The sequence below is a fragment of the Uloborus diversus genome, chromosome 1 (genome assembly GCF_026930045.1).
Source record: "Uloborus diversus isolate 005 chromosome 1, Udiv.v.3.1, whole genome shotgun sequence".
Taxonomy (NCBI): domain Eukaryota; kingdom Metazoa; phylum Arthropoda; class Arachnida; order Araneae; family Uloboridae; genus Uloborus; species Uloborus diversus.
The window spans coordinates 64765439-64790178 of record NC_072731.1 but is presented as its reverse complement, the minus strand read 5'-3'; the positions used below and the strand labels follow the sequence as shown (position 1 = coordinate 64790178).

The 24740-nt window shown below is 33.8% G+C and overlaps 1 protein-coding gene across 1 annotated transcript in view; it reads right to left on the bottom strand.

Annotated features, from left to right (window-relative positions):
- Positions 1-3752: 3752 nt before the first annotated feature.
- The window catches only part of LOC129234622 (protein ABHD11-like), a 33154-nt gene continuing 12166 nt past the window's right edge, over positions 3753-24740 (bottom strand). The window contains exons 5-7 of the mRNA XM_054868655.1: positions 24239-24421; positions 7910-8112; positions 3753-3956 (exon numbers count right to left, since the gene is read on the bottom strand). Of these exons, the coding sequence (XP_054724630.1) occupies positions 3821-3956; positions 7910-8112; positions 24239-24421 (522 nt within the window). The 3' untranslated portion in view covers positions 3753-3820. The remainder of the gene's footprint in view (positions 3957-7909; positions 8113-24238; positions 24422-24740) is intronic.

The window sequence follows — 24740 nt, the reverse complement described above, 5'->3', positions numbered from 1 at the left end:
TATGCAGTCCTCGACATAAAATACAGTTGTAGTCAGTTGTGACTCTGAATAGGAATAGGAATAGATCCTATTGCTTCATGGCAAACATTTAAAAAAGATCTCTGTAACGACATATTGCGAGGAGAGCGTCAGCAGAAATACTAAGATTGTCGTTCAATGTCAAACGATGTACACCAAAATCTAATTTAAAAAAAAAAAAAATAGGCAAAATTTGTCCTGCGGAACCCCAGCAGGGGACTTTATTTTGCTGCCGCCGCAGAGAATCGAAGAAAACAATTTTATAAAATACAAGATTAGTTCATGAAAACCAGGTACGCAAATTAATATTTTTCGGTTTACCCTGTGGAACTGGAAAACTTAATAAATTCAACACCAGCCAAAAATCGGTCAACAGGCAGACTGGCTTTTGCAATGGTTTTCTATGGAACTGCCGAGATTTGACTTAGTGGTTCAAAAACTGACTATCCCACATTAAACTACTTTGAATATCTCCTCCAGAAAGACTCCTTATGTTCCACAAGAAAAAACTTGCAATTGGGAGAAATTCTTCAATAGAGTGTCTCATAATGTGGGACGAATATTCGATGAGTCACCGTTTGCTTATAGAAGGCGTAGATAGAACCCTAAAAGGATAAGAAGTTTCATAGAAAATTATGAGAGGTGTCACCTTTGTATTTGACGGTGATTTTCACCAAACTCTTCGTGTGGTGCCCTATAGAGGAGTGCGTGCAGATATATTAAAGTCGTCTCCTTTTAGGAGCGTTTTACAATCTCTGTATCTTAAGAAAAACTATAATAGTTTGTTTAGGAGATGGTGGTAAGCAATTCTAAATCTTTTATTACAAGTAAATTACGGAAAATAGCTGAAAAAGATATCTTATCAAAATATATGAGTTAGGAAATTCTCTCCAAATGATTTAATCCTGAATGTTTATCCTGAAACCCAGACTCTTTGTCAAAAAAAAAAGTACTTGTGGATGTGCGGGAGGGTAATAGATTTTTCCAGCAACGCTGTGCATCATCCATATGATAGCCCCCTTCACTCCTTAGGACTTCTCTTCATGCTTTTAAAATTAATGGTGATATGCCTATAAGTTTATTGTGTAACTTTAATTTGCCTTATCTAAACAATAGGATCGGACCCCAATTAAAATCACTAAGGACAGTTATGATTTAGAGTATTGTTCTTACAGCATCAGTAGTACATTCCATTATAAAAATCGAACATACGCACAAAGATTTCATTTAAGATTTACAAGTGTTAGCGATATTTAATATCTAAATCTTATTTGAAAATAAAATAATAATTTAAAAAACTAAAAAAACACGTTTTTGTAGCAAAATGAACTAAAAAGTAAAAAATTAAATAATAGTTTTAAAAACTGAAAAAAAAAAAAAAAAAAAAAAAAAGAAAAGAAAACACGCTTTAGTAGCAAAATGATCTAAAAAGTTAAAAATAATCTTTGGATGACAAGTACATAAAGTAATTGACCAAGCACTTAATTTTACTGTAATAAAAAAAAAGCGTGGGGGGCTGCCTATTTACATTTTGCATGGATAAAAAGTGGAGGAAATTTAAGACAACTGATAAGAAGCCCCCCACGCTTTTTTTCTATTACAGTAAAATGAAGTGTTTGGTCAATTACTTTCTATACTTCTCATCCAAAGATTATTTTTAAGTTTTTACATCATTTTGCTACTAAAGCGTGTTTTTTTTTTTTTTTTGTTTTTTAAACTATTATTTTATTTAATTCCCTTTAACTAATAGCAACTGTCAGCAAACGGTTTTGATGCCTGACATTCTCTAAGTAATCACTCTCAAATAAAAATAATAGTATAATTTTTACTTCTATCTCAGTTATAAAATGGTAAAAAGAATGTATCTCTCGAGCCAGTCGGGACCCGTAGCTCGGGAGAAGGCTTGTGAGGGTGTTCGGCAAATTCAAATAAGTGCTGGTGTGAAAGCGCAAATCCAGAAGATTCGATAAAATATATCTGTTTTTTAAAATTAAATACTTAGTCTTTAAGCTTGATTCTCATTAAAAAAAAAAAATGAAATAAAATAAGAACATGACTTCTTGTTTACAACAGTCAATAATTGGAATAACCTTAAAATCGTTTTTAGATTTATTCTAATGCAGTCAAAATTAAAAACTGAGCAAAAAAGAAACATGGGTATAATAAAAGCTATTCGTACAAAGCTATACACCGCCACATTTGTGTAAAATTTGGTGCAGGCGTACATATACCTGTCCTCTCCACAATATAGTGCACTATTTTCGCTTAAATTTTATAGATGAACTATAATTTAAGATTTATTGGGGAAAATTTTCAAATTAAAGAATTTATATTTTTATAAACTCCGAAATTAACTTTGGGTGTCATCTACCAGAACTGCGTCACCCGGGGCGGACCACCCCCTCTCAAGAAATGATTTTTGACTTAAGAAAAACACGGTTGTTCGCTCAAGTCACAACTTTCAAGAATTGAAGGCATACGATTTGATCGACATATATTCGTTACACATTAAAGAGGAGCAAATTAATCCTTTTCATTTTTTAAAAATATGAGATTTGTAAGTAACCTCACTTTTAAAATCGCTGTTATTGAAAAATTTGATTTTTAAATTGAATTTCTAACGCTGTATGCATCTTAGATTTACAATTAAATATAACGTAAAAATTACTTTAAAAGGAAATAATATTTAAATCTCTGTTTAGGAGTTTTTCCTTCTTTCCATAAAGGGGGAACATTGAAAAAATAAATACATAAATATTTTTTAAAAGGTCGGAGTTAGTTGAAGTCGGACGTTTCAAACTCCAGGAGTCGGAGTCGGAGATTTTCCTTCCGACTCCGCAGCCCTGATTCAACATTGTTAAAGTCCTTTTTGGTCGCATGGGTAAATGCGAATACTTTGGAAGGTATTGAAGTTGAAGTTTTTATTAACTTCATTTTCGTTTTTAGAGAATAGTTTAAAAAAAAATAAAAAAAAGATTCTTCCACTGAAAAGATTCTCCGGCTGAATTTTACTTCAGAAATCCTAACTTCTTTAACCAAAAAAGGGGAATTGCTTTTTTTTTTTAATTTCTTTGAGGCATATTGGCTTCTTTTGTGGCCACCCGAACCTTTATTTTTTAGCTAACTGTTGAAGTCATTGTATCAGCAAACTTAACAGGGGAAAAAAGGTCAGACAGGGCTTCAAAAGAAGCCATTATGCCTCAAAAAGTTAACCCTAGAATAGATTTCCATGAGCATTTGTCTCATATAATTGTCTGTGCTTCAACTTTTTACGGCACAAAGTCATCAAAATTAGTTTTCCCCTCAATATTATTGTTAATCTTGCCTTGACATGGCCAAAATTGCAAAAAGATTAGATAGATCTTCTTTTTTGATTACAGTCGCAGTAGGTATTTAACACCCTTTTTCCTTATTAGTACAGCGTGTTTTCTAGAGCGTAACTTTAGTAAGTAAAATCAAGAACTACGTAAATGAAATTAATATTTCTAATCAGGTATAGTGAGGTTCTGGTAAAAAAAAAAAAAAAAAAAAAAAAAAAAACTTCTATCGTTTGATGCTTAAACGTTTCATTTGGGACGATGAGTTGCGGATAACGATTGTTGACATTGAGGAAAACTAAGAATTTCCCTTATTTCAATCGAAACAAAAATAAGCGAGAATAGCTCATCATTTATTAAAGTAAAAAAGAAAAAAAAAGTCTTTCTGGCCCTACTTTCTAAAAAATATTCACAGAGTAATTTCAAATTCGTTTATTAATCACATTCTTAATGAGAAAAAAAAAGAATTGTTTTTCAAGACAGTTTCAGTTTTCATCGAGAAATTTCAAAACTTCGACGTCAAATTTTGGGAAAAGTCCATGAATCGCATGACCAGCTCCTTCAACTCCTACCAGTTTTGCTTTTGGAAACAATTTCCGAATATTTTCTTCCTCTTCGTTGCTATAAAATATCGAAGAATAAATAAAATACTGAAAAAATTTAAAAGCTAAAATCATAGAATAAAAGAACTGAAGAAAATGTCTGTGGTATCAAACATTCACACATAGCAAGAATAAATACATTTAGTTTGAGAAATAAAAGTAACGAAGAGCTTATCAATATCCCGTGTCTTTGTAATTTGCAAGCTCATTAGATGCATGATAAAAGTATGTAATCCTCATATATATAATAACGAATGATCGAGTTACGCTCCTGACGTCATCAACAATGAATCTCGCTTCACGGCATGATAATTTGATACTATTTTTGGTGATGTTTGGTATTCAGGGAAATGCTTTATTTTTACGAGACTGAACTGGATATTTCGACTATTTTACTAATAAGATTCATTTTTTTGAGAATGAACAAATGAAAAAGTGGTCAAAAATGAACGCTATCTACTGAAGTTTAGGTTTCATCCACTGGAGATAGGGTTAAAATTTCTACTATCAAAATATCATCAAACAAGCAATTGCTTCGTTCAAATGTAGAAACAATTTTCACCGTCATACCTTGACGGACGATTTTCTAGTTATAAATATTAGCTTAAAACGTACAAATTGTTTTGAAAAATCTGCTTACTTTGTTTGAAATTTCAAAGTGGCAAAAACAGCTAAACTATTATTATTATTACTAAAAAATCGAATGTCAAGGTATGACGAGTGAAAATTGCTTCTACATTTGAATGAAGCAATTGCCTGTTTGGTGATAATTTGATAGTTGAAATTTTAACTCTACCTGCAGCGGATTAAGCCTCCTAAGCCCCTCTTCATTCTCCTAAAACAAGAAAGTAGATATGGGTATACGGAAAAGTAGGCTCGTTCAGTTCTAGACGGAACTTCTTGTTATAAAAAAAAGTCAAAAAGAACACACGTTTGAGGTCTAAAATATAGCTCAACTTTCTTTCTGTCTTTTGTTGCTTCTATTAATTCTGTTTTAGTGCATCTGAAATGATGATCTTATTAAATGAATACTAGCTCAACCTATGTCTTTTTTTGAATTAACGTTATTCGTTCATTGTACAAAAAAAGTGAACAGATGAAAGGCTAGAAAAAATTAAAGCTAAATTTATATATTTAAACTTTGTCTTTAAAGATTTGATTCCTTGCCGTCCCTCCTGCTAATATTCTTTTGAGGTAAAATTAGCTGTTATAACAGTATCTAATTTAGCTTGTTCCACATTTATCAGATAAGCTATAAAAAAGATGGAGGCGATAACATTTTTTCCTATGGGAGATTTCTATAACAGATGTCACATTTTTTCTCAATAGTTTTGACTCCCTCCCCTCTTTTGCTGTTTTTGGACCCATCAGTCTGAAATAGGGGGATCACCGAGCTAAAGTCATATGTCATTTCATTGAAGCTTTCGTTCTTACAAGGACGAAACTGCAGTCTCTGGATGGGATAACCAAGCTGTTGGTATATTGCATATAGTTCTACCTTAGCCCTGGTTTAGGGATGGCAACTTAATGCTTAATATCCAAACTTTATCCTCAATTTACGAGTTGAAGCGCATCATGTCTGCGGACTCAAGCTGGTGAGATAATTTTACTTTATCTACTTGTTTATTGGCACTCTTGGCTTCAATGAGATGACAACTGACTCTGGCTCGGTTATTCACTGTTCCAGATTGGTGAGTCCAAGAAGGACGAAGCTGCAGTCTCTGGATGAGACAACCGGGCTATCGATACATTCGTATGTAGTTCTTCTACCTTAGCGCATCAGGTTTAGGGCTGGAAACTTACTCCTTAGTATTTTCTCTAATTTTACCACTTTGTAAATGTTTTTTCTTAGGAAGGCCAGTGCACACTATAATTGATGGTTTCCTTTTTTCTTTCAAGCTTGTGATATCATCGTCAATTTAGAGCTCTAGCTCGGATTTTGTTGATAGATACTACAACGACAAAGGGGGCAGCAACACGATACAGAGCTAAGCTCTTAGTACAAAACGCTTCTTGGTGAATTACGTAATGTTACTTAAAGCTTTGCTTCCCAAATAATTTTCAAGCAATTTCACAAAACCTTTTGTGCTGCTGTCCACGCAGGGCTCTGCGCTAGTAATGTCTAATTTTGTTTGTTTTTATTTCTATTAGCTTCAAGTACATCTTTAAGTTCTTTAAAAATGTCCTCATGTGTAGGCTTGCCAGACGTCCCGGTTTCATCCGATTCCATCCACTTTAAATTTTCGGATCTAAATAAGCTCAAAATGACTTTGTGAGAATGACCCAAACATAACATTGAGTATTTGCCTTCAATCTTTGAGTTGAATCGCATTATTGCTGCGGTCACTCTTCTGATATGCTAACTCTACATTAGCTACCAATTTGTTTGGCTCTCTTGGCTCCTTTAAGTGGTTTTCCGCCTCCAGCTCAGTTACTTCCTATTCTGGGCTGATGAGTGCTAAAAAGCATGAAACTGCAGTCCTTTGATAGAATGACTGAGCTGGTGGTGTGTTTCATGCATAACATTAAGTGGTCAACTCTTGATAACTCGAAGTCAAATAACTCAAACATTCCTTTATTTCGCAGCTTTTATTGTCTCAAACTTTCTTTAACTCGAACTACCAATAACTCGAAGGCTTTAGTTGATCCCAAGTTATTAAGAGTTGTCTAACTGTATTTTTCGCCTAATCTTGCAACTTTCATATAGAGCTATTGATGAGTACTTGAAATGTTGTAGTTCTAAAACGTTATGTGCTAATTCTCCAGACCATGTCATCAATACGACGCATAGCGATATTTCTAGACAAAGCTATTCTAACGACCAAATTTTTGACACCGCTTACGGTTAGCTTTGATATTTATCATTAAATATTAATCCATTACAAGTCAGATTTCTTCGAATAAAAGTAGGGTTTTACGAACTTGACAAAGTTACTGGAGACGACATTATTTTCTCAATTTTAAAAATTTTAAAATAACGTTTCGCGTGCATCTACCCCCATCCCACCCCACCCCACCCATGCCTCGACTTTGCCAGACCTGTCCTAAATGGATGAATCGCTTTAGATTTAGTTCTATTTCCTTGTATGAAAGGTGTTTGATAAATTTTGATTTAATATTAAATCTTTCTCCATTACCCTCTTGTTTCGTAATAACAGTTTACAAATACACAGTGTAATCCTATGTAATCATAAATCAAATACAGGGTCCATTATGAAAGTAATGAGCATAATGTTATTGTGACGCGACGATAGATGGCAGCACGGTAAAACCGGCTGGGAAATGTGGTGTGGGATATGCCCTTTCAATGCATCCAGTCAGTTGCTTTCGAGCAGTGTGAGCGGAGATAAGTGCCTCCGCTTGAAGTATGTTTTCAACTTTTGTAACATAACGCAATGGAGCGTTCGCTTGAACAATGATACGCCATAAAGTTTTGCGTGAGGTTTGGAAAAAATGCAACCGAAACATTCCAGATGCTGCAAGAAGCCTTCAAGGACGATTGCATTTCAAGATCACAGTCTGGGAAGTGGCACAATGCATTTAAAGAGAGCCAGGAGGAGGTCGCCGGCGAACCCCGTTATGGATGTCCCCCCCCCCGGTGATCCCTCACCACTTTACAGTCCCTACTTAGCTTCATGTGACTTCTTTTTGTTTCCGCGACTCAAGAGAGAGAGAGAGAAGAAAGGAAAACATTGGGGAACCTTGGGAAACATCCAACACCATGTTACAACGTTCCTGAGAAGCATTCCCTTGGAAGAGTTTCAGGGTGCCTTTCAGGCGTAGCAAACACGTTTCCGCAAGTGTATTGATGCAGGAGGAGTGTATTGATGCAGGAGGAGTATTTTGAAGAATATTGAACATTTGTACAAATTACGATCAATAAATATATTTTGCCAGTAAATGCTCATTACTTTCATAATGGACCCTGTATATAAACAAAAAGTATTACTAAAGAGAGGAAAGTTAACATACACTTTGAACTCCGATTCCATGCCATAAATAAACAGAGCAGAACCCTCATAGCGGCCGGAACTTGGAGTCCAGAACATATCTAAGCCACGTTCAATAGTACCCACAATGGCATCAAAATTTGCCTTCCATCGGCATTTTCCATCAGGGCAAGTCAAGGCCTGTTCTACTTGCTCCATTTGTTCGTCGCTGATGCTCAAGTTGAACTGGTAAAAAAGGATTATATCAGTAATGGTATTGATGATATTCATTACACTGAGCTACATAAGTAAAATCAATGTTCGACAAACGAATATGTCTCCTGAGTCCATAAGACATTCATATAAAACACTACCTAACGCATTAGAATAGTCTTTACTTTAAAAAACAATGTGTGTCATAAAGACACACAGTAGAAGTGAAACTTATTTATTTTATTCATTTTGCATTCTATAAACTATCACTTCAACCGCCCGTTTTCTCCCACGCCACGCTCTTGCTCTTTTTGCACATGTATTTTCACAACAAAATTGTATATTTTAGTGAAGAAATTGGATCATGAAGAGCGAAAAAACTAATCAAGACTCAAAATCTGCTATCTAATTATTTCCAAAAAAAAAAAAAAAAAAGAAAAACATAAGTAATTACAAAGTTAATTTGGTTAATGAAAGTTATCGAACCAATTTCAAGGCTACTTTTAAGCAATGAGGATTATGCTTTAAGCTGAGGACTTGACTAGAATTAAATGCTTACTTAATTCGCAACTCCAGTGCTCGAATACGCTACCTTGCGGTGATTTACAAAATTACAAAAAAAAAAAACAAAACATTGCGTTCCACGTGTGTCTGTTGAGGTAAACAGAGGCAGTTTGTTATGAGTTTTTATTAGCGCATTCGATTGTGTCTGAGATTGCTTTCAGCAACAGAAATTATTTCGTCCCTTAATGGTACTCTCGAACTTCTCAAAATGTTGTAAGTTTTCATTATTTTCCTCCCAAAAATAGACTCACTAACTTTTTCTAAAGCGACTCTCATATAGGTTGTAGATATAGTGTATTTAAAAAGTTTTACAAACTACTTCTTCGCTGTTGTTAAATTTAAAACAATTGCGTGGCTTCTGGTTTTGTTTCCAATCGTGCCGTCTCTTTTACGTTGTATCAAGAAACAGGCCATTTTTTACTCTTTTTCCCTCTTTTTCTTTATTTTGCTTTTTCCATTTTTTTCATTCCCATCACAAATTATCAGAGGCGTAGGAACTTGGTGGAAGTAGGGGGAGCTGGGACATATTATGCCGCAACCAGAAAATAATTTGGGGGGGGGGGGGCACTTAAATTTTTCCCCCATAAGAAATTAGCTTCTCGAAGAGCTTCTCTCTCTTTCTCTTTCCTTGCAAAATTTTCAATTATATTTAATAAATACATTGAATATGGAGAGAATTGAGGTGATAAAACTCTAGTTTTGAAAGGGGGTCGGTCAGTACTCGAAGATGAGCACGTAGAAAAAGAGGGGTTCCGGGGGACCCTCCCCCGGGAAAATTTCAAAATTCTTGTTCTAAAAACGAGTTTTTAAGCGATTTTTGGAATGTTAAGGGGAGAAAAGGTTCGAATAAACTTCCCTGAAAAATTTTCGAAATTAATGTCCTTAAAACGGATTATTTACCATATTTGTTGACGTTAGTGAAACTAATATGACTTGAGTGATTGTCCTCGATCGAATTTTCAAATCGATTTATATCTCCCTCCCAATATTTCAAATTTGAAGTTCCAAAATCGCAATTGTAGGCAATCTTTAATGATGTCAGGGGAAAAGGCTGTACTAGAGTTCTACTCTGACATTTTTTCAAAATTTTCCTAGACTGCGCGTTCTTCATTGGTGTTATCAGAAAAGGTTCAAAGGTTCCTTCTACTTATTTTTTTCGAAATTGTAATCTCTAAAAAACGCTACTGCGGATGATATTTGTCAGCGTTAGGGACAGGTCCCGACTAACAAAACTTGAGGCCCTAGGCCTACAATAATTTCAGGGCTCCCTGAAGACTATATTATCCCTGTCGGAATGCATTTTCGGGGGCCCCCAGAACTATGTAAATTATTTATCATATGCATTCACGAACCCCCTTCGCTACTGGCAGAATTAATAAAAATTCTCCTTTAAGGAAGTTCTTTTCTAAATAGTCATTATTTTTTTATTATTACTTTTAAAAATACATGGATTTTTTTTTCGTATAGTTGAATTTGCTATGCATAATTCATTCAGTAATTTGGGACCCCTTAGGAAGATGGGGCACCAGGCCCAGGCCTAATTGGCCTGTGAGGTAATCAAGCCCTGGTTAGGGACCGAGAATTTTTTGAAATTGAATTCCCAAAAAGGGAATATTATTTAAATTCCCATGTTGTTGGAGAACAAGGTATTCAGGGACTCTCTTTCGGAAATTTTCAGGAAACCGAGCACTGAAAACAAAATTTGAGGCGCTCAGTAATAATTTTGAAGGAAAGGGAGGACTTCGGCAGCGTAGCATTAGAAGACTCTCTTATTTTCTGAGAACTAGAAAAAGGGAAAAGGATGAAACAGGAGGGTGGAGAAACAGAACGTTGGAAATGTATTAAAATAAAGTGTTCGTTATATAATTTATTGTTCAGATAAATTTTAGTAAAAGTCTTTGGGAGAAACTATATAAAATATTGTAGGAGTTTTTTAATAAATGAAAAATAATAAATGAAAAGTTACAATTTTGGCATGAAAATATATCTGTAAGTGACAAAAAAAATCGTAATATTAGGAAAGAAAAAAACATGAATAACTCTAACTTCGTAAAGTATTATGTTCAAAATTTTTCATTTCAATAAACTCGCACCTTTTAAAACTAATTTTTACATAGTAACTGTTTTTATAATCATTGAAAGATTTTAAGAATATCATAATAGTGAAGATTTCACCGATTTTGATTTATGTGAATTTTTTTTCCTGTAGTGTAAGTACCTTTAGTATTTTTTGAATGATATTTATGTTTGCAGTTTTATACCTTCATTAAAAAAATCTATCCCTTTCGGCTTAAAATGAAACAAAGTAATGGGCACAATTTTTTTTTTTAATTTTTTACCGTGGGATAGTTCTAAAAATTGCGCTTTTTATCACAGCAATGATTTGCGCCCCCAAAAGTAATTTCTGAGTACGCCACTAATTTATGTTCTTTCTTTTGGTAATATTTCCCTTCAAAAAATAAATAAATAATTTGTTTGAATAATATCTGTTTCGGGCACTACGGGTTCTCTATCTGGCAACAGATTACTTTCGGTTTCAATAGATCATCGAACAATGACATTTTTGCGATCTGATGGTACCTTTTGATCGAAACATAGAATTTAAACCCGAAATATATGTACGTTCATGATTCCTTGAAAATTAGTTTAGGACTGTTTCTTGTTTTGTAACTACATAATTAGACTTTTGGGAAATCTCTAAAGAATTTTCTTTGTTCAGGGCTTAATTTTTTATGATGGAGCGAAAAATGATAAAAGAGAGAAATAAACGACGGATTAAATAATAAATAAATAAATAAATTTGTTTGTAAATGGGGCTGCCCCCTACCCGCGTTCATTTATTTTTTTCAATTTTTTTTTTTTTTAATTTTTTTTTTTTTTTTTAATGTAGGTAATTGCAATAAATAAAGAACACGACCACTTGGTCTTTTAGTTTAACTTTTACGTTAAATTTTGCAAGTTAATTTTAATCAACCAGTTTTAAAGGACTCCGCTGGAAATTCTTTACATTGTGCCTAAGGAATCAGATATCTTAAAATGAGATAAGTTTCTGGAAAGTTGAAATTATTTGATTTGAACAAGTTGCTTACCTTAGTTACCTTTTTTTTAGTTATGTCTGTAGCACCCTCCATATTTTTCATATTTATATGCCAAACTGATTCTCCATCTTTTTTGTGATCACGCGACAAAAAAAGGGCATGCGAGACAAAACTAATAAGAATATGAACTAAATTGCGATGCGCTCCCGAAACACGAGCTCAAAGTGGGGAGCAAACCCCCATCGGTACTGGTACTGATTTTTGCAGGCCGCGGGGACCACTACCGCGGGGACTGCTGAAAAGTGGGGTGCATCCACTTTTCAGCAGTCGGATACCTTGTTTAAAATTCTTTTATTTTTCTTCCGGGAATCAAGAGGTGTGTAAACATTGAGAAAAAGGGTAAAGCTGGACTCAAGTGCACTGACCACTTCGACTGTCCCTTGCTTTTGTTGCTTATTGGGCGGAAATTCTTAGAAAAGAAAGATCATATTTTGAAACCGCGTTTGAGGTAAACAATGTACGACAGAAAGCTGCAGTGCGAGAATTTTTCCGGGGGAGCTGAGCCGGTTTGAAATATTCCAGGGGGAGCTCAAGCTCCCCCAGCTCCCCCGGTTCCGACGCCTATGCAAATTATTTCACAATAAATCTGTTTAATTTATATTTCTTTAACCAATATTATTCCTCTAATAACAGACGATATTTTTCTCAACATGCATTTAAGTAATAATTCAGAGCCAGTTAGTGTGGACTTACGTTTTTCTGGCTCAAACAAAAGTTAGGACTTACGTTCTTATAGTACCGGTTAAGTTATAAAGGAGTTTTTTTTTTTATTTCACTTTCATGGCTCTATGCGGAATAATATTACACATACAATGCAGTAAAAAACGGAAAATCGCAATTTTTGGACTTACGTCAGTCTGGCCTATACTTTACGGTAATACATTGATTTCATAAAAGCAAGGGATACTTTGCTTGTCCTCCTTCCTGTATAATATTCATGTTATATATACTTGTCTAATTTGTTTTCATAATTTTAGATTATGGGAGAAAGAATTTCATGTTATTGTGTACAGATGCAGTTATAGAGGTTGCAGTCAAAAACTGTTTGTACCAGGCCGAAGTTAATTATTGTTGAACTTTGAAATGTAATTGAAATTATATATTAATACATATGAGTGTATGTGTATGTAACTTATTGTAAATAAAGTTTATATATAAATTTTATGTGTCAGTTTCTCTAAAGAATTGAATACTAAGAAAAATGAACTATTTTTTTTTTCCTTTCTTGGTATAGATTATAAAAGGTAATGTTTTTTCAGTATGCTCTGTAAAAAACATCTATGAAGCATTGTTCTTCTCAGAGAACAAAAATAAAACAACTCACAATTTCTTACTTAATTGAATGTACCTGCATGACTCAATTTAATCAATAGAACCATTTTAAGTCCAATGTTTCAAACTATGAAAAGTAGTACAAACCTGCCTAAATCAGTAGAAAAGTTAGTATTCTTACGTTCTATATAACTTATAAACTATGCAATAAGTACTTTATACTCTTCACTATTTAAAAATTTAAGTTTTGATTTTTTTAAAGTAATAAATTTCATGTGCATGTGTTGGAAAGATAAAATAGAATGGGTCATGTACAGAGGTTTCATATAAAAACAGTAGCATGTATATATAAAAGTAGAAAATTTTGTTGTTTCACTTTTTGTGCATTGCTAAAAAGATTTCTATTTTAACAACTACACTTGGTCTACATTCAATAGCAAAATAATAATACTTAGACGAGGTTGAGTTTTTGACAAAAAAAAAAAAAAAACCTGTGTTTGACATGACATTTGTTACACTGTAAAAACAGTTATAGGTATTAAAACTGTTACATCTTGTTTTCAACGTAGTTTTGTTTTAAACTTTTTAATAACTTAATTTATTTGTAACAATTAGATACAATTAATTTTATCAATCAAAAAGTCTTTCTGGAAAAGAATTTATGAAATGTCTCTTTTCTTTTGAGTAAAAGTGAAACTAAGTTGATCAGCACTCAATAGTTAAGTATATTAATATCTAAATGTTTTGAATGGTGCTATTTACTTTTTTTATGTTCTTAATTTTTTCTCTAATATAAATATTCTCTGTTTATAGAGGAACTAATAGTTGCTTGATACAACCAAAGACATAAGTGTCAAAAACTTAAATACCAACTCTAATATAGCTTTTGTAGCGGTTATCTCTAAATTCAGGATGTCTCAGAAAAAGTATGATGGGAAAGTTTTAGACAAAACAATATACCCCTGTTCAGCATCAATAGAGAGGATATACTCCAGTTTTGAATTGATCCATTCCAAACTTAGAAATGGACAAGGTGTGCAAAAGGGTTTGAAATTAGTATTTTCACACTGTATGCATTGAGGAGAAAAGATTTAGAGTGGAAATAAATGTAAATGTTGAATAAAGATGCAAATTTTATTAAAGTTTGCAAATTAAACTAGAAAAATGTATGCATTGCCTTGCACTTTCAGCTTTAAAAAATTTAAGGAATAAATAGTCATTATTATTGTTACTATTCAATATACTGCTATTTCTAAAACTTTTTATCCTATACTAATAATAGCTCTTTTATTCATCTTTCTCATTCTACAGACACGCAGCTTGTTGAATCAACATTCAGTTTGTTATTCTTTACTAAACATATATTTTTTTATCTAAAACAGTCGAAAAGTTTCCTTTAGTGTATGAAATCAATGTATTTTAAACTGTGAATCATTTGTTGTAGTAATTTTATAGTAAATACAATTTTTTTAGTCAGGTTTTTGGGCAGATAAGTGTTTAAAAGTAATAACTCAGAAATGTCTATTTACTTGATCTATAATTGCTGTTATTAAATTTTTGTCACATATTTTAAAGTGGTAGACAAGTTTAATGGTTTAAAAATCACAACTTTTACATTAATAGACAAGTTATTTATAAATATCGACTCTTACTCAGGTTCAGATCTGCATGCCCGCAGGTGGGGGGGGGGGGGCAACGACCCAAGAAATTGGAAAACTTTTTAAATAAACGAATATACTTAAACCTTCAACGTTGCAAACACATTTGGGACATTTCTGTAAAGTATCAGTATAATTTAAAAAAATTTATTTTGGAAAATCAGCAAATGTGAAATAATACATAGAATTACCTTAACATGAGCCACGAAAATGTCCGTTTCAAATAAAATTATTCAAAAACACCTTTAAATGCATTATGAAAAGCAGCAAGACTAATTAAAGTGTAAAAAACGTAATAATCACATAAGAGTTACCTACATTTGCAAAAAAAAAAAAAAAAAACCTTGCTATTGGATCCAGAAAGATGAATAAAACATATTCATCTTTCTGCATCTTTACATTTTTTTCACATCTTTACGTTTTTTAATGTATTTTTTTTTTTATAATCCATTGATTTTGTAATGAACTTATACGTAAAATGAAAAAAAGAAAAATCAGGAGTGAAGAATTTCAAACTCCCTCAAAAGAAAAATACGTCAAAAAAAGAAAAAACCTTTGTATGAAAATTAAAAGTGAAGAAAAGCTTCCATGTTTTTATTCAATTCTTATCGGGGGAAGGGGGATCAAAATTTATAGATCCAGGCCTGCTTTTACTCATAGTTATTAGGTAAAAGGGCTGTTATCGCTGCATTGAGCTAGTAAAATCAAGACGTTTATTAATCCCTTTTTTATAATTTTGAAAGATTGCAACTTTCAAAACTGTAATTTATTTACAGAAGCCACGTTTAGGATCAACCCTTCGTTTGAGAGCCTGGCAACCCTGTTCAACTTCTCCAAGAGAAAGTTGAATGAAAGCTTGAAGTTGAACGGGTAGGTTGAGCGAATTTCGTTACGTGTGACATGGCCTTTAGACAACCGTTGGGTTTTTTAAGAAAATAAAATCGGTTTTTTCGCTTTTTCTTCATCGGTTTTGTCGTTTGAACTTTCATCTGAGGATTGTTGGAAAAGGTGGAAGAATGGGAATTCTCTTGATCTATGGGGTACAGGTCGTGTAGCAGACGGTAAATCAGTATACTGAATTGCGTATTTCGAAATGAAGCTCTTGACATCGCAGGAGCAAAAGTAACAGTCGTCTCCATGGTTCTCTATACGAGTATACCATAGAAATGCCAAACGGTAAAGAGCTGCATGTATCTTTTGTCAATTTTCTTCGTAGCAAGCACACTTTGTGTGGAGCCTAACGTTTGTCCTGATCATCAAGCTTTACACTGAAGTAAGCGTGATAAGCTTTCTTGATAAATACGGTTATGTTTCGTTGAGCTTCGTTATCGTTAAATCACCACACACGTAACAAAATGTATCAGGACTGTTTTCACACTTTCTTGATGACATTATAACGCACTAAATACTCAGAAAACAAAACACAACTCGGTGCTACAAACTGACGCTAACTTTTTCGTAAACAACTACTAATGCTAGTTCCCCGGTTGGGGGCATGGCTTTATTTTGGCGCAGAAGATGGTTGCGTGGATGTACGAGAGATGTGGCATCCTCTAACGGGAGTACCATAATGGTTAGCCGAAGGCTCTTCAAAGGAAATTTCAACTAAAGTTCTTCTTTTTTTAAATAAGTTTAAAGGTTTTTTTTTTTCGCTTCCTACATATTTTTTAAGTTTTATACTTTTTTCCCCCGTGGGGGATTTTTCGGCTATTTGAATGAATAAAAATAATAAAATTAAGACAATGATAAAATGTTGATAAGAAATTAAAAAAAAAATAGTGAAATGAAAATAGATAGGAGCATGCTCGCAGCCAAAGTGTAGCACAATAACTAGAGTCGAAACGAGGTAAGTGAACCCTATAAGGGATTCACTCACCCCATTTTGAATTTAAAACTAAGCTAGCAGAGCGCGAGGCCTGCGAGAATTTGCCGGATCCAATGGATCGTAATTTGGAAGGTTGTTAAGTAGTGGATTGCCTACACGGGGGATGTTGTAGTGAAATCTCTTGGCAAGCTTTTTGCAAAAGTTGTGGAGCGTCGGAATGTCAACCTCTTCCACCACCTTGTTCGTACGGACGTACCAGGGAGGGTCGCACGCCGCTCGAACCATCACTCTCTGCAAGTTCTCAACTCTGTTAAAGTTAGAGATTGCAGAAGTCGCCCATATGGGCGCTCCATAGGTAATAATGGGTCTTAGGCAGGACTTATAAATGAGCAGTTTATTATCCGTTGATAAAACGCTTTTTTTTGTGCAGGAGACAATTTAGTGGTTTTTTGGAAGTGAGGTACTTCTTGCGTACCTCTTCAATGTGAGGTCGCCATGTTAAATTACGGTCGAAAGTTATACCTAAATATTTCGCCCGCTGAGACCAATCAATCGGGTCGGTATAAAGATGCAGTTTAATAGGAGGGAGCTCAGTTGTTCTTGTAAAAAAGCAGGTAGCTATACTTTTGTTTGCATTAACTTCGATTTTCCAAGTCCTTAGCCAGATATCTAGATGTGTTAAGTGGTTTTGAATTGCTGAAAAGGCTTGATAAAGTGCCTGAGCGGAGGCTAGTATGCAGGTGTCATCTGCATAAATGGCAAGATGCGTGTTGTCCATGTATGGGATATCGTTTGAGAAAATTGAGTAAAGAGTTGGGCCCAAGAGGCTGCCAACTACTAATGCCACGGAAATATAAGTTCGTTGCTTGACGCACCTGGGGCCCTGCCCCTTATCCTCTGGTGTGGTATGTTGAAAGTTCCCCGGTTGGGGACATGGCTTTATTTTGGCGCAGAAGATGGTTGCGTGGATGTACGAGAGATGTGGCTTCCTCTAACGGGAGTACCATAATGGTTAGCCGAAGGCTCTTCAAAGTAAATTTCAACTGAATTTCTTCTTTATTTAAATACGTTTAAGTTTTTTTTCGCTTCCTACATATTTTTTTAAGTTTTATACTTTTTTCCCCCGTGGGGGCTAGGCTATTTGAATGAATAAAAATAAAATAAAATTAAGACAATGATAAAATGTTGATAAGAAATTTAAAAAGAAAATAGTGAAATGAAAATAGATAGCAGCATGCTCCCAGCCAGAGTGTAGCACAATAACTAGAGTCGAAACGAAGTATGAACCCGATACTACTAATGCCGCCAGGCATATCGACCGATCCCAAGCGGTAATTCTGTAATCCACGCTATGGCTTGGTTTCTTCCATGCTCGATAGATGGCGCCACTACTTTTTCATGATTTTTTTTTTTTTTTTTTTTGCTTTCTTTTTAAAAATGTCTTGTGTCTTTTGAAGTTTTAACCATGAATAGCTTACCATCCGGCTTTATTTATTCAAATATTAATATTACAAACGATCAAAACGAAAATTTAACTTACAGAGTAAAAGAAATCACTGACGAAAATGCTGCAAATGTAAGTTTTAAATTTTTTTTTTCTTAATTTAATTGCGGATAATCCCGAAAAAAAAAAGATGTTATTAAAGGGACAGAACAGCCGATTTAAATTATTGGAATTTAAGAAAAAATGTGAAAATTCATGTGCCTAAAGGCTTAACGTTGTAATTAATAATTTAATCAACGGTCTAATTGATACAACTATATCAATTAGATAACATTATATGCAGTATTCGGGGGGGGGGGAGTACATGTATATAGTGTGAAATGTAAGTCAGAACAGCTCTTTTACAAAAGTACTCCAATAGGCTTTCTAGTTTATTTATTTATTTATTTATTTATTGCAAAACACACACACACACACACACACACATATATATATATATATATATATATATATATATATATATATATATATATATGCCAATGATTTTTTTTTTTTTGTGGTGGGGGTGTGATCGCTTCCTTTTTTTTTGGGGGGGGGGGGGGGACACATTCACCCTTAGTTTTATTTGCCCATGTTTTGTAGCATTTTTAAAAATTAATTTTCTGTTTAGTTTGTTCTTTAACTTTTGTTGTTTTTTCCACCAGTACTTACATGTTCTTTACTAAATTGCTATGTTGGGCCTTTTTTGGTTAAAGATTTTTTAGATTGTATTTGTGTTTCAATAAAAATTGAATTAATTTCTCTTTTGAATGGCTTATACAGATTTAACTTAAATATGCTTGTTAACACAGAACTGGTTACATCAACCGATTCTGATCCGCTAATATAAACTAATTCCGATCAGCCGGTCGAAATGCGATCCGAAAACTGCTGGAAACGACAGTCCGTTTTGAAAAATTACAGGCAATTTTTTACTTTAACTTTTTGATCGCCAGAAAAAAAGTCTTTGTTCAGTAGAAATATTTTTCTAAACAATCGGGACCGAACCCCATTCGGATAATTAGAACCAGAAAATGTTCTATTTAAAAAAAATAATTGAGTGTATGTGATGTTACTTAGTTGTAAAATATTTTACTGAATATGAAATAATAAAGTAAAATTGCAAAATTAAGGAATAATTATTTGAAAATGGGACTGATATTACGCCAAAAAAAATTATAATTTAAAAATGAATAAATAGAAAAATGAAATAAAAATGAATTATAAAAAAAAAATGTAAACAAATTTTTAGAACTTATAAAAATTCTCCCCGAAATTCAAAAAATCCCCCCTCTGGAATCCGAAGTAACAGGGGACATTCCCCTTCTAGAAATTGAACCCTATTTCAAACTCTGTTGTATATACATTTAATTGAAAGTAACTTGCCTTTGTATTGTGATTGTCAATTTGGCAGTGCATCCTGTACGCTTTGAAGGACCATCCCCAGAAACTATTCTATCTGTCATACACACAGCGATAGCTGATTTTGTATATTTATTAAATCTCCCTGATTTCGGATATGTTGTTGCAACACGCCAAGTACTTTTTGTATCTTCACTGTGTTCCTGTAACCAGTTCTGTGTATAAAATTAACAAGCATATTTAAGTTAAATCTGTATAAGTCAATCAAAAGAGAAGTTAATTCAATTTTTATTAAAACACAAATACAATCTAAAAAATCTTTAACCAAAAAAGGCCCAACATAGCAACTTAGTAAAGAACATGTAAGTACTGGTGGTAAAAACAACAAAACTTAAAGAACAAACGAAACAGATAATTAATTTTAAAAAATGTTACAAAACATGGGTAAATAAAACTAAGGGTGAATGTGTCCCCCCCCCAAAAGGAAGCGATCACCCCCCCCACCACCAAAAAAAAATCATTGGCATATATATATATATATATATATATGCCTTTGTGTTTTTCAAAAAAAAAAAAAAAAAAAAAAATAAATAAATAAATAAATAAAAAACTAGAAAGCCTATTGGAGTACTTTTGTAAAAGAGCTGTTCTGACTTACATTTCACACTATATACATGTACTCCCCCCCCCCCCCACGGAATACTGCATATAATGTTATCTAATTGATCTAGTTGTATCAATTAGACCGTTGATTAAATTATTAATTACGACGTGAAACCTTTAGGCACATGAATTTTCACATTTTTTTTTTAAATTCCAATAATTTAAATCGGCTGTTCTGTCCCTTTAATAACATCTTTTTTTTTTTCGGGATTATCCGCAATTAAATTAAGAAAAAAAATTTTAAAACTTACATTTGCAGCATTTTCATCAGTGATTTCTTTTACTCTGTAAGTTAAATTTTCGTTTTGATCGTTTGTAATATTAATACTTGAATAACTAAAGCCGGATGATAAGCTATCCATGGTTAAAACTTCAAAAGACACAAGACATTTTTGAAAAGAAAGCAAAAAAAAAAAATCATGAAAAAGTAGTGGCGCCATCTATCGAGCATGGAAGAAACCAAGCCATAGCGTGGATTACAGAATTACCGCTTGGGAACGGTCAATATGCTGCCGCCAGTTGACTTTGAAAGATGCGAAAATGAAAAAGAGTTGCCACTGAAACGAAATAAACATAACATTGTACTAAAATATTTTTAATTGGTGTATCAAGGTTTCATCAGGGGTCACTAGAGATTGAGTATACCAAAAATCAACTCTGGGAGTCTTCATGGGGCTGAGATACAGAGGGGTGAAGAACCCAACTTGTTCTGTCATGTAAACTGTCCTTATTCGGGTGTTAATTTTCTTTCGTCGTTTTTGGTGATGGATATTTGGCTTTTGGTGGCCGACATTTGGTTTTCTTGACTGTAGGGCATTTTAAAGAAATAATTTCAATGTAATTTAGGAAATATCAAGAAGTTACTTTTTTGTTTTGGTACAAAATCTCTTATAAGTTTTTTTTTAAAATTTTTTGAAAAATCTGGACGTGATGGGCTCAAACCAAATTCATATTCAGAATCAGCACACTCGAATTAGCCAAAGACACTTATCAAATTCAAAACACCAAAAAATTACCAAGTATTAAATGTTATTCTTGTCAGTCTTATGGCAACAATGAAAATGTAGTTTCATGATGAATTGATAAATATCGAATTCAACATCGTGGAAATGGCTACTTGAGAACTACGAACTACTTGATTCGCATTAATTTCTGACGTTTAGTAATGCCTTTTGATGTCTCATTTTTTTTACGTGAGTCAGAATCTCTACAAGATTTAAAAAAAAATAATTTCAAAAGAACAATACAAAACAATCATATATTCAAAAAAAAAAAAAAAAATTACTAGGCTTATTGCATTTTATACGCTACGGCGTGCGTTTGTTTTACCTTTTTCATCTGCCATTAAACTGTGGCTGCAGTCCCTCCTGTAGTTTATTGGAGTTGCGAATTTATGATTTGAAATTATTATTATTTTTTTAAAACTAACTTTAGGTATAATTACTTTTATTTTTCGTTGTTTTGGAAAACAATTAAAAAACAACTACATCACTTCCGTCATATGAAAAGCTTGTGGATCAAAACTTCAAAGCCTTCACACAAGATTTTTCAAAGATCTCGCACAAGACACTTCAAAAAATATTTCACCATAATAAGGGCAAATAAATCTCATAAAAAACAACCCAGTTGCAAAAATTTCCCCGTCAAGAAAACCTTTAACTCTTCCGCACAAAAAAGAAGGCCTTCATCCTAAACCCAAGTATCTGCCAAACTATCATCCTCCATCTTCTCCTCTGTCATCACACCTACTTCCATTAGAACCTCCTCTCACCTTCAGCTCCTTTAAGTCACTGAAATTGATGGATTGAGTAAAAAAAAAAAATAACATGGACTCAGAAAATACTTTCATTTTCCCAATAGTTATTTTTTAATTAATTTTTTAAAATGTCCGATTTTGAAAACAAGGCGTGGTCTTTATGACGTCACAAAATGATGCAGTTTAGTGCATCTTTCTAAAATGTTTCCACGTTATGATAATCAAGAAGCGAATTAATTATTGAGCTCTACGCTTGCTATCAACCATATCGTTGCCAATACACGTGAGAAAAGATGCAAATTAAATATTTTGCTCTGTGAATGGCATTTCATCATTTGTGATGTCACACGACAGAAGCGTAAACAGTGAAAACGCACTGATTCAATTAATTTTTTAAAAATATTAAACTTAAATAAATTATTTAAAAAATGGTCAGATCCTATGTTTTTAAGCATGCTCTTTCAGAAAAAAATACTTTTAAAATTTTGGAAACGACCCCACTGCAGTCAGAGCTTAACAAACCCTATGAACTGAAAGTAAGTACGTAAGGATTGAGGGGAAATTAGTGATTTTCAAACTTTAATTACTCCGGCCCATGATGTCCCTGGGGGTTGAATTTTTGTATATGTACGCAATGCCCCCCCCCCAAGAATATGTATACAAAAAATCATTATCATAGCCCCCTGGGTGCTGTGACAGAACCCCGGGAAGGTACAATTTGGAGGGTAAAAACGAGGGGAAGGGGAGGGGGAATAAATGGCACAAAAGGCACATCAGTAGGACACAAGGAATGTGTGTGCGAAATTTCAGCTTGATTCCTCTTTTCGTCTGGGCTGTAGGCCTGTTGAAGAAAGCGAAAACGTTTTTGAACAGCGATTTTCCAACTTAAATTCCTCCTCCCCCTGATGATTCAGAGGATTTTATTTTGGTGTAAGTCGCCAGGGGCCCCTAGAGATAGAGTATACCAAATATCGACTCCGGGGGGGGGGGGGTCTTCATGGGGCTGAGACACAGAGGAGTGAAAAACCCAGAAAACCCCAACCTGTTCTGTTACGTATAAACTGTACTTTTAGTCGCGTTTATTTTCTTCCGTCTTTCTTGGCGGTGGATTTGCTTTCGTTGGCTGCTGACATTTGGTTTCTTTGGCGGTAGGCATTTGGTTTTCTTGGCGGCCGGGACGCTACCGCGTCCCGTGATAAAGTGCATTTAAGTCTAAGAACTTTTGATTATATTTATGTACTGAAATCGAGATTAATTTATCCAATTGATACATGACTGAAAAATAATAAATATGCAGTACCATTTTTAAAAGGTAAGACATTTTATTTATAATATTCATATACGAAAGTTGAATAAGACATCTGATTTTCGTATGTATCCATATGACATTAAAAGCACTATAGAACACTTAAAAAAAAAAAAAAAAAAGAAGTGTAAATCAAAAAATACTTTTTACCGAAACTAAATTTTGAATGTATACCGGCGAGTTGGAGCCATCGCAATTCCTTCTGGAAACAACATTATAGAATATGCATTCTGTTCTCATATCACCAGGGCTGATTACTGAATAGGCCAACATGGCCGTGGCCTAAGGACCCTGCTGTTTAGAGCCCCCGAATTGGCTGAAACTATTTTAGCAAATGGCTAAAATTGTACGTTTTGACTACAAGGGGTTCACAAAAAAGTGATTGGCCCAGGACCCCCCGATTTCTTAATCGAACCCTGCGTATCACAAGGGTGAAAATTATTTTCAAAGAGAGTCTTTTCGGAAAAGATAAATGTAGATGCGGTTCTAAGTTCGTCTGATGTGTTTTATATTTCTCGTAATATGCTTTATTCTAAGAAATATATTGCCGCAACCTTCTATCACAATGGGACAGTATCCTTTATTTGTGTGTGTGTGTGGGGGGGGGGATTTCTAATATCAGCATGCCGCCATTACGTTAAAAAACACAAAGTACTGGTATTGCATTTTTGATCCGAATTGCAATCACTCGTTGAAACCAATAACTTTGCATTTGTAGAAATGCTGAAGAAGAAAATGTACGAACCTTAAACCAAAAAACAACTTTCTGTCAAACATACGGGAACTCACAGAATACCATAATTTTCACTCACCAACAATTTGATTTCGAAAATTACCACACGAGTAAGGTAGTAGAATTTGTTTCCATTAAACCAATGTTCAGTTTTATCCCAACTATAGTTGGGGCAAATTTAACCTGGCAGCATTGTGAAAGGCTACGCATATCCTCATCAAAGTATTACGACGCTGCCAGGTTAGGTTTGACCCATCTTTAAATCTTTGCTCTGTATAATGATGTTAAAAAGTTTGATATCAAAAACCTCCTTTTATAGAAAGCTCAAAACTATTTTTCGACGTTCTTTTAATTGATAATAAAATTGAGGCTTTGTTCGTGAGACGGTACGCGAAATACAATAGGAAAAGATACTAGCATAAATATATTTTCTTCAGACCTGATTCATCCAGTCTTTAAAATGCGAAAAAATGAATTCAGTTGCTTGTTTTTCGTCAGATCCTTCTGGGACTTGCTCCATGACACTTTGCAACGTTTTTATAAGCATTATGATGCTCTCCACCACTTGAGGGTCAACGTTTGGACTTATGTCTTCAGCTACTATTCTGTCTACCCTTGCTGGCTAAAACACAAAAGAAGTTACTGGAAATCAAGTTTAGTCAGATGTTTTATACCTTTTGTGTGGGTGTAACGGCAAAATATATAACACAGTCAAGAGCCCATACTTGGGACAGTTTTAGAATTTTTGATTTGAAGGCTTGTATACATATCAGTATTTCACCAGTAAAAAGTAAAAGGCATGACAAGTTACTTTAATAGCTGTTTTTTCTTTTCAGGGAATGTAAATTAAACATCTCGCTTCAGTATTTTAGTTTAGTTTAATTGTTTTGAAAGTTTCAACCATAACCTACTGTTATTATTACTAGACTAATAATAACAGT